This window comes from Rattus norvegicus, chromosome 2, assembly GCF_036323735.1.
Source record: "Rattus norvegicus strain BN/NHsdMcwi chromosome 2, GRCr8, whole genome shotgun sequence".
Lineage (NCBI taxonomy): Eukaryota > Metazoa > Chordata > Mammalia > Rodentia > Muridae > Rattus > Rattus norvegicus.
The window spans coordinates 7,304,234-7,316,898 of record NC_086020.1 but is presented as its reverse complement, the minus strand read 5'-3'; the positions used below and the strand labels follow the sequence as shown (position 1 = coordinate 7,316,898).

General features: G+C 39.5%; 1 protein-coding gene across 1 annotated transcript in view; it reads left to right on the top strand.

Annotated features, from left to right (window-relative positions):
• The window catches only part of Arsk (arylsulfatase family, member K), a 57,131-nt gene extending 46,413 nt beyond the window's left edge, over positions 1-10,718 (top strand). The window contains exon 8 of the mRNA NM_001047917.2: positions 8,934-10,718. Within this exon, the coding sequence (NP_001041382.1) occupies positions 8,934-9,310 (377 nt within the window). The 3' untranslated portion in view covers positions 9,311-10,718. The remainder of the gene's footprint in view (positions 1-8,933) is intronic.
• The last annotated feature ends 1,947 nt before the right edge of the window (positions 10,719-12,665 follow it).

Below are 12,665 nucleotides of genomic sequence, written 5' to 3'. Positions count from 1 at the left end.
GGGATTGCTTCAAGTTTCTCTCCATTTAGTTTGATGTTGGCTACTGGTTTGCTGTATATTGCTCTTACCATGTTTGGGTATGGACCTTGAATTCCTGATCTTTTCCAAGACTTTTATCGTGAAGGAGTGTTGAATTTTGTCAAATGATTTCTCAGCATCTAATGAGATGATCATGTGTTTTTTCCCCTTTGAGTTTGTTTATATAATGTATTATGTTGATGAATTTCCATATATTAAACATCTCTGCATCCCTGACATATGGCCTACTTGATCATGATGGATTTTAATGTGTTCTTGGATTCAGTTTGTGAGAATCTTATTGAATATTTTTGCATCAATATTCATAAGGGAAATTGTTCTGTCTTTGTGTGTCATGTTCGGTCTTTGTGTGATTTAGATATAAGTGTGATTTTGGCTTCATAGAACAAACTGGGTAGGGTTCCTTCTGTTTCTATTTTATGGAATAGTTTGTACAGTAATGGTATTAGGTTTTCTATGAAGGTCTGATAGAATTCTGCACTAAACCCATCTGGCCCTGAACTTTTTTTGGTTGGAAGACTTTATTGACTGCTTCTATTTAGGAGTTATGGGACTGTTTAGATGGCTTATCTGATTCTGATTTATCTTCAGTACCTATTATCTGTCTAGAGAATTGTCCATTTCACCCAGATTTTACAGTTTCATTGAAAGTAGGCTTTTGTAGTGGCATCTGCTGATTTTTTTTAATTTCCTTGGTTTCTGTTGTTATGTCTCCCTTTTCATTTCTGATTTTATTCATTTGGATACTGACTGTGTGTACTCTGGTTAGTCTGGCTAGGAGTTTATCTATCTTCTTGATTTTCTCTAAGAACTAGCTCCTTGTTTTGTTGATTCTTTGTATAGTTCTCTTTGTTTCTACTTGGTTGATTTCAGCCCTGCATTTGATTATGTGGCCTACTCCTCTTGGGTATATTTGCTTCTTTCTGTTCTAGAGCTTTCACATGTGCTGTCAAGCTGTTAGTGTATGTTCCTTCCAGTCTCTTTTTGGAGGCCTCAGAGCTATGATTTTTCCTCTTAGCAGTGCTATCATTGTGTCCTATAAGTTTGGGTATATTGTGCCTTCATTTTCATTAAATTCTAAAACTTCTTTAATTTCTTTATTTCTTGCTTGACCAAGTTATGATTGAGTAGAATGTTGTTCAGTTTCCATGTGTATTGGGACTTTCTGTTGGTTTTATTGTTATTGAACCAGACTTAATCCATGGTGATCTGATAGCATACATGGGATTATTACAATCTTCTTGTATCTGTTGATGCATGTTTTGTAACTGATTAAGTGGTCAGTTTTGGAGACGGTACCATGAGATGCTGAGAGGACGGTATATTCTTTTGTTTTAGAACGAAATGCTCTATAGATATCTGTTAAATCCATTTGGTTCATAACTTCTATTAGTTTCCCTGTATCTCTGTTTAGTTTCTATTTCTATAATCTGTCTATTGATGAGAGTGGGGTGTTGAAGTCTCCCACGATTATTGTGCGAGGTGCAATATGTATTTTGAGTTTTAGTAAAGTTTCTTTTTTGAATGTGGGTACCCTTGCATTTGGAGCATAGGTGTTGAGAATTGAGAGTTCATCTTGGTAGATTTTTCCTTTGATGAATATGAAGTGACCTTCCTTATCTTTTTTGAAAACTTCTGGTTGAAAGTCAATTTTATTCGATATTAAAATGGCTACTTGTTTCTTGGAACCATTTGCTTGGAAAGTGGTTTTCCACCCTTTTACTCTGAGGTAGTGTCTGTCCTTGTCTCTGAGGTGTGTTTCCTGTATGCAGAAAAATGTTTGGTCCTGTTTATGTATCCAGTCTGTCAGTCTATGTCTTTTTATTGGAGAATTGAGTACATTTGATTTAAGAGAGATTAAGGAAAAGTGAATGTTGCTTACTCTTATTTTTGTTTATAAAGGTGGAATTATGTTTGTGTGTCCGTCTTCTTTTGGCTTTGTTGAAAGAAGATTACTTTCTTGGTTTTTTTTTTTTTCTAGGATGTAGCTTCCCTCCTTGTGTTGGAGTTTTCCATCTATTATCCTTTGTAGGGCTGAGTTGTATAAAGATATTGTGTAAATTTGGTTTTGTCATCGAATGTCTTGATTTATGTATCTCTTTTAATTGAGTTTTGCTGGGTATAGAAGCCTGGGCTGGCATTTGTGTTCTCTTAGGGCCTGTATGACATCTGCCCAGGATCTTCTTGCTTTTAGAATCTCTGGTAAGAAATCTGGTGTAATTCTGATAGGTTTGCCTTTATATGTTACTTGACATTTTTCCTTAATGTTTTTAATATTCTTCCTGTGTTTTGTGCATTTGGTGTTTTGATTATTATGTGGCAGGAGGATTTTCTTTATTATTATTATTATTATTATTATTATTATTATTATTATTATTAACTTGAGTATTTCTTATATACATTTCGAGTGTTATTCCCTTTCCCAGTTTCTGGGCAAACATCCCCCTCCCCCCTCCCCTTTATCGGTGTTCCCATCCCCACCCTCCCCCCATTGCCGCCCTCCCCCCACCAGTCTAGTTCACTGGGGGTTCAGTCTTAGCAGGACCCAGGGCTTCCCCTTCCACTGGTGCTCTTACTAGGATATTTATTGCCATCTATGAGGTCAGAGTCCAGGGTCAGTCCATGTATAGTCTTTAGGTAGTGGCTTAGTCCCTGGAAGCTCTGGTTGCTTGGCATTGTTGTACATATGGGGTCTCGAGCCCCTTCAAGATCTTCCAGTTCTTTCTCTGATGCAGGAGGATTTTCTTAACATAGATATAAACATCCTTTTTATCGTTAATTTTTATATATCATTCCATTTGCTTACATCTCAAATGATATCCCCATTCGCAGTTACCCCACAACCCCACACCCCATCCTCCCTCCCCTTTGCCTCTAGGGTGCTTACCCACCCACCTACCCACTCCTGCCCCACTGCTTCAGCATCCTCCTATGCTGGGGCATAAAACCTCCACAAAGCTGAGGGTCTTTCCTCCCACTGATGTCAGACAAAGCCATCCTCTGCTACATATGTATTCTTAACAAAATCACTGAAAAGCAAAGATAGGCGTGCTTTAAAAAGGTCAGTCTCCTTGATCAATTTGATTTTATCCCATAGATAGAGTGTATCCTCAAATTCGGAGCTGGAACATGTCCCTACTCCTGTACATTAATTTTTGTCAGAGCTAAAAAAAATGTTACTGGGACATATGTTCATAACAAAAATATTTAAACTCCGAGAAAAAAAATAGAAGAAGACAGGAAAGGATGGAAAGATACACCATGCTTAAGAACTATGTAATTAACATTGTTAAATGAGACAGGAGAAATTTCTTTTCTGTTCCTGTTTATCTGGGGTTCTGTAGGCTTCTTTTTATGCTTATGGTCATCTTTTTCTCTAGGTTATGGAAATTATCTTCTATAATTTTGTTGAAGATATTTACTGTCCCTTTAAGTTGAGAATTTTCACTCTCGTATACCTATTATCCTTAGGTTTGATCTTCTCATTGTGTCCTGGGTTTCCTAGATATTTTTGGTTAGGAGCTTTTTGCATTGTGCATTTTCTTTGACTGTTGTGTCAACATTTTCTGTGGTATCTTCTGCCCCTGAGATTCTCTCATCTATCTCTTGTATTCTGTTTATGATGCTTGAATTTATGACTCCTGATCTCCTTCCTAGGTTTTTTATCTCCAGGGTTGTCTCCCTTTGTGATTTCTTTTTTTTTTTATGTATGAGGTTTTTATTTATAAATGCATATATTCTCTAGTTTACATACTAAGTAAAGCATGCCAGTAAATGTTTGTACTACAATCTCTTGGGAGTTCTAAGAAAGCAGGATTAAAATTCCAAGAAGTTGAGTGCCAGCATGGACTACCCTTTGTGATTTCTTTATAGTTTCTATTTCTATTTTTAGATCCTGGGTGGTTTTATTCAATTCTTGGTTATGTTTTCCTATAATTCTTTAAGGGATTTTTGTTTTTCCTCTTTAAGGTCTTCTACCTGTTTACCTGTGTTCTCTTTAAGGGAGTTATTTATGTCCTTCCTAAAGTCCTCTATCATTATCATGAGATGTTATTTTAAATCCAAATCTTGCTTTTCCAGTGTGATAGGGTATCCAGGACTTGCTGTGGTGGGAGAACTTGGTTCTGATGATGCCAAATAGCCTTGGTTTCTGTGATTAGGTTCTGTGTTTGCCTCTAGCCATCTGACTATCTCTGGTTTTAGTTGGTGCAGCTTGTCCTTCCTGTGGGCCTCTGAGCCTGTGATCTTAAGAATGAGAGCACCAATGAGAGACTACCTTTCTCCAGGCAGGTTTTAGGTATGGAGGGCAGTGTCACAGCCTTATCTCTGGGAGCACATGGAGACTAGAAGGATCCTGTCCCAGGCTGCTCTGCAGTTCTTCTGCTCTGTGTGCTCCTGGTGGGTACCTCTTTGGACTGTTATTGGAGCGAAAGTGGTGATCTTACCTGTGGGTTTAGAAGTGAGAGTGTTGGGCCCCAGCAGTCTTGCCACCCATTTTGCAGTTAGCTGTCACAAATCCCTGTAACCCAGTAAAATCAAGTTACTGGAGGCTTGTATTTTATCAGTCAGATTTATATCAGTAAAATCTCAACCCACAAATGTCCAATGAAAGAATCAGAGCATGATGTTGATATAAACTGCCCATTTCGATTGGACAAATTTATCCTGTAATAATCCATATCTTACATGATATTCATAACTACCTGTGACTATTTAAAGCCACACTGATCTGGGTCACCCTTCTCTTCCTCCATCTTCCTTCCTCCCCTCTCCATACTCTGTCCCATCTCTAAAATTCTCAGCCTGCCTTTCTTTTTCACTACCCAGTAGCAGGCTCTTGCCTTACCTTTTGCCTGCCCTCACCTGCACATAAACAGCAACCCACATGAGAGAACTCCTGGGAAACCAGCTCTTTCCAGGCAGGATTTGGGTAAGGAGGGCTGTGGGACTGCCTTAGCTTTAGGTGCATATGGAGACCAGAAGCATTTTATTATTTTCAAATATGTATTTGTTCCTTTTTTATTCTTTACAAACTTACACATTACCAGTTCAGAAATTTGAGAGTTTTCAGTCCCGCTACAGCTTTAACAAAATGTTCCTTCTGTCCTTCTGTATGTCTGCAAGCTCCTCAGGCCAGCATATGACTAGGGCAACTAGCTTTACCACCAGCCCCCGCACCACCCCCCAGTATTAGCTGAGCTTAATACTGCTTGGGAAATGAGCCTATCTGCCTCAGCTCTGGGAAGTTTTTCACCTGTGGGTCATGCCTTGAGGCTCCAGTTCCCCACTTGCTACCCCCTGCCCACAGGCCTCTACTCACTCTCCCAGCTAGAAAACTGCTTTAACCTTGGGGCTTTTCTTTTTTTTTTTTTTTTTTATTAACTTGAGTGTTTCTTATTTACACTTCGAGTGTTATTCCCTTTCCCGGTTTCCGGGCAAACATCCCCCTAACCCCTCCCCCTCCCCTTCTTTATGGGTATTCCCCTCCCCATCCTCCCCCCATTGCCGCCCTCCCCCCAACAATCACGTTCACTGGGGGTTCAGTCTTAGCAGGACCAAGGGCTTCCCCTTCCACTGGTGATCTTACTAGAATATTCATTGCTACCTATGAGGTCAGAGTCCAGGGTCAGTCCATGTATAGTCTTTAGGTAGTGGCTTAGTCCCTGGAAGCTCTGGTTGCTTGGCATTGTTGTTCATAAGGGGTCTCGAGTTCCTTCAAGCTCTTCGAGTTCTTTCTCTGATTCCTTCAACGGGGGTCCCGTTCTCAGTTCAGTGATTTGCTGCTGGCATACGCCTCTGTATTTGCTGTATTCTGCCTGTGTCTCTCAGGAGCGATCTACGTCCGGCTCCTGTCAGCCTGCACTTCTTTGCTTCATCCATCTTGTCTAATTGGATGGCTGTATATGTATGGGCCACATGTGGAGCGGGCTCTGAATGGGTATTCCTTCTGTGTCTGTTTTAATCTTTGCCTCTCTATTCCCTGCCAAGAGTATTCTTGTTCCCCTTTTAAAGAGAGTGAAGCATCCACATTTTGGTCATCATTCTGGAGTTTCATGTGGTCTGTGCATAAAGGGTAATTCAAGCATTTGGGCTAATAGCCACTTATTGACGAGTTCATACCACGTGTGTTTTTCTGTGATTGGGTTACCTCACTCAGGATGATATTTTCCAGTTCCAACCATTTGCCTACGAATTTCATAAAGTCATTGTTTTTGATAGCTGAGTAATATTCCATTGTGTAGATGTACCACATTTTCTGTATCCATTCCTCTGTTGAAGGGCATCTGGGTTCTTTCCAGCTTCTGGCTATTATAAATAAGGCTGCTATGAACATAGTGGAGCACGTGTCTTTTTTATATGTTGGGGCATCTTTTGGGTATATGCCCAAGAGAGGTATAGCTGGATCCTCAGGCAGTTCTCTGTCCAATTTTCTGAGGAACCTCCAGACTGATTTCCAGAATGGTTGTACCAGTCTGCAATCCCACCAACAATGGAGGAGTGTTCCTCTTTCTCCACATCCTCGCCAGCTTCTGCTGTCACCTGAGTTTTTGATCTTAGCCATTCTCACTGGTGTGAGGTGAAATCTCAGGGTTGTTTTGATTTGCATTTCCCTTATGACTAAAGAAGTTGAACATTTCTTTAGGTGTTTCTCAGCCATTCGGCATTCCTCAGCTGTGAATTCTTTGTTTAGCTCTGAACCCCATTTTTTAATAGGGTTTTTTTTGTCTCCCTGCAGTCTAACTTTTTGAGTTCTTTGTATATTTTGGATATAAGGTCTCTATCTGTTGTAGGATTGGTAAAGATCTTTTCCCAATCTGTTGGTTGCCGTTTTGTCCTAACCACAGTGTTCTTTGCCTTACAGAAGCTTTGCAGTTTTATGAGATCCCATTTGTCTATTCTTGATCTTAGCGCCTAAGCCATTGGTGTTTTGTTCAGGAAATTTTTTCCAGTACCCATGTGTTCCAGATGCTTCCCTAGTTTTTCTTCTATTAGTTTGAGTGTATGTAGTTTGATGTGGAGGTCCTTTATCCACTTGGACTTAAGCTTTGTACAGGGTGATAAGCATGGATCGATCTGCATTCTTCTACATGTTGACCTCCAGTTGAACCAGCACCATTTGCTGAAAATGCTATCTTTTTTCCATTTGATGGTTTTGGCTCCTTTGTCAAAAATCAAGTGCCCATAGGTGTGTGGGTTCATTTCTGGGTCTTCAATTCTGTTCCATTGGTCTGTCTGTCTGTCTCTGTACCAATACCATGCAGTTTTTATCACTATTGCTCTGTAATACTGCTTGAGTTCAGGGATAGTGATTCCCCCTGAAGTCCTTTTATTGTTGAGGATAGTTTTAGCTATCCTGGGTTTTTTGTTATTCCAGATGAATTTGCAAATTATTCTCTCTAACTCTTTGAAGAATTGGATTGGTATTTTCATGGGGATTGCATTGAATCTGTAGATCACTTTTGGTAGAATGGCCATTTTTACTATATTAATCCTGCCAATCCATGAGCATGGGAGATTTTTTCCATCTTCTGAGGTCTTACTCTTATACCTAAACCACACAGAGACCCAACAAAGAAAGAGAACTTCAGACCAATTTCCCTTATGAATATCGATGCAAAAATACTCAATAAAATTCTGGCAAACCGAATCCAAGACCACATCAAAACAATCATCCACCATGATCAAGTAGGCTTCATCCCAGGCATGCAGGGATGGTTTAATATACGGAAAACCATCAACGTGATCCATTATATAAACAAACTGAAAGAACAAAACCACATGATCATTTCATTAGATGCCGAGAAAGCATTTGACAAAATTCAACACCCCTTCATGATAAAAGTCCTGGAAAGAATAGGAATTCAAGGCCCATACCTGAACATAGTAAAAGCCATATACAGCAAACCAGTTGCTAACATTAAACGAAATGGAGAGAAACTTGAAGCAATCCCACTAAAATCAGGGACTAGACAAGGCTGCCCACTCTCTCCCTATTTATTCAATATAGTTCTTGAAGTTCTAGCCAGAGCAATCAGACAACAAAAGGAGGTCAAGGGGATACAGATCGGAAAAGAAGAAGTCAAAATATCACCTTGGGGCTTTTCTCATGCCTGAATCTTTGGTTCTAAGCTTGGTTTTGGATTATATGTCCCACATTAGGCACCATTTGTAGCTATGGGCTTTTCACTATGCACCAGTTCTCAAATAACAGCTCTGAAAATTATTTATGACAAATGCCTAGGCCATAAGCTTAGGCTTGTTTCCTGACCAGCTTGTAACCTATATAACCTGTTAATTCTATTTTATGTGTGCCACAAGGCTGGTTACCTGTCCAGTTTCATGTGTCCTTCAGAGCCCCAGTGCTGAATGTACCAACCTCTGACTCTTTCCCAGAATTCCTATCTCTGCCTGCCAGTGTCCCTTCTTCCAATCCTGCCTTAGCTCATTGTTTTCCAGATTTTTATTGACCAGTGACACTTCCACATAGTACACAAGAAATTCTCTCTACAAACAGTAGACATTTATTCTAAGCCAGTTTAGTAACTGCAGGAATTCAGCTGTGTCTGCCGTCAGAGTACACATAAGAAAAAGAGTGTAGTGACAGAATGATTACATTAAGATATATGTTTATTCATCAACAGGAGTGTTTCACGTTTAGTATATTATCCATGGCCATTCCTTGCTTCCCGATCATTGACCTAAAACAGCTGAGAGTCATTGTGAGATGTAATGTTAGAAGAACATAACTATTAATGTGGTCTGCTGCTGCTAATGTGAATGCATACTGCATTCTTATGCAAAGAAGAAAGGAAAATAAAAGTAAATCATAATATCACAATGATATTCTAGCAAAACTATTTTAGAACATAACTGTTTTATTTCTTTTCTTTCAGATCTTTCACTGGACCCAGATGAGCTAACAAACATTGCTACAGAATTTCCAGAAATTACTTATTCACTGGACCAGCAGCTTCGTTCTGTTATAAACTACCCTAAAGTGTCAGCTTCAGTCCATCGGTACAATAAAGAGCAGTTTATCATGTGGAAACAAAGCGTAGCACAAAATTACTCAAATTATATAGCACACCTTAGGTGGCATCAAGATTGGCAAAAAGACCCAAGGAAGTATGAAAATGCAATCCAACGGTGGCTTGCAATCCACTCCAGTCCACCAACTCACAGCCCACTCTCCTTAGTCCACCAGTGGCTCACAACCCACTCTTCTCCAATAGCAGTAGACAATAAAAAAACTTTCTCAAGCTATACATGAATACGTTAGTGCATACTGAGCTGAAATAGCCTCAGTGATTGCCAATTTTACTTACTTTCAAAATACATACTGTATCTCAAGTGCCAATGAATACAGAACTCACATTGTCAGAACTAGTTGTACTAAAACCTTATTGTTGCAGAGCTCTGACAGTTTAACATCAGAAGTATTTAAAGAATAGAAGCAGGCACTCTTATTTCCCTGGATGATACAGAATATGAACTATTTTAACAGCCATCAGTTATTATTTATGAATCGTATTTCGTGACTTACTAGTTCTTTTATGAAACTCTTTAGATATATTTGATATGTTAGAACTACTTAATTGGATATAGACTCTAATATAGTTGATTTTAGTTTTGTTGTTGTTGTTATTTTAAAAAAAAGAATATGAAGCTCCCTTCCTTTCCTGGTCAGCACCCTCCAAAGGGCAACTACAATCACCTTGTGTCCTTTGTGGACAAGCTACATATAGTCATCAACCAAATGAATATATTATTTACATGGACATGCAGGCATACACACAATTGATAATGTTCTTTGTAGGGTTTTTTCTGGCATATTGTGCTCTGGCTTTATTTTCTAGTTCCAATTAATAATAGATGCTGAAATGTAAAATTGCTGAGCAGGGATTTACAAAAATTTCTGTCGCTTTTCTCAAGTTGTTTCTAAAGACATTCTAGCAGTTGGCATTCCCACCAGTAGATAGCTAATATTTTATCTTTATTTACTGTGAGTACTGACATTTTTTTCATAGATCTAATAACCAGTAAAATTTGCATCAGAATGACCTTCCATATGTCTCTTGGCCATTTTCTCTATAGGTTATTAGCATTGTCTTTCTCTTACATGCATACTTTTAGATATTAGCCTTTTGAAAAGAAAAAAAGGACTAGAGAGATTGTTCTGTGGTTCAGAGCACTTGCTACTCATCCAGAGGACAAAGCTCCAATTATTGACACCTATACAGTGCCTCACAACTTGTGTATAACTCCAATTCAGGGGAGCCAGTGCTCTTTCTGGCCCCCAAGGGTGCCAGGCAAACATGTAGTGCACAGACTAAATGCAGGCAAGTCTCATTCATATAAAATTTTTAAAATAATAAACAAATACTTTTTTTAAAAAAACTACTGGAAATAGTATTTACTTTGTCTTTTGCTATTGACCCGGGGAAAATCTGTATTTTCTTGTAACATATTTATAAATCTTAGTACCAAATAAATATTGTGATTTTTAAAATTAAAATATTCATTAAAATGTTTATAAATCTTTATTTTGTAGCTTTTAGAATTTGTGTCCTATTATGAATGTTCTTCTCTCCGATGCTCTGATGTTCATAAAGTTTTGTTTTTAGCCCTTAGATCTTTGATCCATGTAAGATTCTTTACATATTAAAGATCTGACTTTAGTTTTTAGTGTTGCTGTTTTCTTCAGTTTTGTTTGGCTGCTAAACGATTTACCTTTTATTGTGTTGACTGTCTCCTCTCCTACTACACTCCATTACATAACATCTTAGGTTGAATCATTATCTTCTCCTCTGATCTGTTTGACCGTATCAAGGTCCCATCTGTAAGTATGTCCTTTCTGAGTCTTCTGCTTCTTACATGTAGTTAATCTGAAGCCCAGGGCCACATGTAGTACTCTGTTTTGTCCCAGCTACTCTTGTTTAATTTCTCCATACAAATTTGGACTAATTACCAAAATGTATAATTCTTTTTTTCTTTTCATTTTTCATTATTTGTTCATTTATTTTGTTTTGTTTCTTGAGACAGAGTTTCTATGTATGGCTGCTGCTGTCCTGGAACCTGACATTTTAAACTAGAATGGCTTCGAATTCAGATATCTGCCTGCTGCTGCCCTAAGGTCCACTTAAAAAAAATCCTTCTAAATAAGGTAATTAAATGTATAGCCTAATTTAGAGAGAATGAAGTTCTTGATGACAGTCATTCAGAACATAGTCTACTGTTTGTCTTTGTTTATCCCTTGGCACAGAAGTCAGACTGGGCTACTGAACCCTTGTCTAAAAAGGGAAAAATGCACCCATTCACAAAGAAGCCTGAACACTGTCACACTGCTATGTCTGTAAAGCCCTCCTGTCACTGATCACAATGTGAAACTACTGTGAATTTATTCCTAGTTGTTACATCATTTATTCTGTTTCATTTTTGTTTGTTTTTTACTTATTTATTTATTTATTTACTTTTACACTCCAGATTATATTCCCCTCCCAGTCCACCACCCTCACCCCATAGTTCCACAGCCCACACCTCCTCCCCATTCCTACTCCCCCATATCTCCACAAGGATGTCCCCACCCCACCAGACCTCTGAACTTCCTAGGGCCTCCAGTGTCAAGGCTTAGGTGCATCTTCTCTGACTGAACCCAGACCCAGGAGTCCTCTGCAGTATATGTGTTGGAGACCTCGTGTATGCTGCCTGGTTAGTGATCCAGTGTCTGAGAGATCTCGGGGATCCAAGTTAATTGAGACTACTGGTCCTCCTACCGGGTTGCCTTCCTCCTCAGTTTCCTCCAGCTTTTCCCTGATTCAACCAGAGGAGTCAGCAGCTTCTGTTCATTGGTTTGGTGCACATATCTGCATCTGACACTTTCAGCTTCTTTTTGGGTCTTTTGGAGAGCAGTCATGATAGATCTCTTTTTGTGAATGCCCCATAGTTTCAGGTCTCGGGGCCTCCCCTTGAGCTGGATCGCACTTTGGGCCTGTCACTGGACCTTCTTTTCCTCAGGCTCTTCTCCACTTCCATCCCTGCATTTCTTTCAGACAGGAAGAATTATAATCAGAGCTGTGACTGTGGGATAGCAACCCCATCCCTCAATTGATGCCCTGTCTTTCTACTGGAGTTGGGTTCAATACGTTCCCTCTCCCCACCATAGGGCATTTCATCTAGGGTCCCCCTGCTTTAAGTTCTAAAAGGTTCTCACTTCCCAGGTCTCTGGTACATTCTAGAGGGTCCTCCCAACCTTCTTCCTCCTGGGGTCACCTGCTTCCATTCTTTCTGCTGGCCCTTGGGACTTCAGTTCTTTCCCCTCACCCAATACCAGATCATGTTCCCCTCTACTCCCACCCCTATCCCCTTTCCTTCCCTATCCCTCCCTCCCCATTTGTGGTTGCTTTCTTCTCTCTCCCAAGTGGGACTGAGGTGTCCTCACTTGGGCCCTTCAGCTTGTTGACCTTTTTGAGTTCTGTGGACAGTATCTTGGGTATTCTGTACTTTGGGGGAGGCCTAATATCCACTTATTAGTGAAAACATACAATGCATGTCCTTTTGGGTTTGACTTACCTCACTCAGGATGATATTTTCCAGTTACATCCATTTACCTGCAAAACTCAGGATTT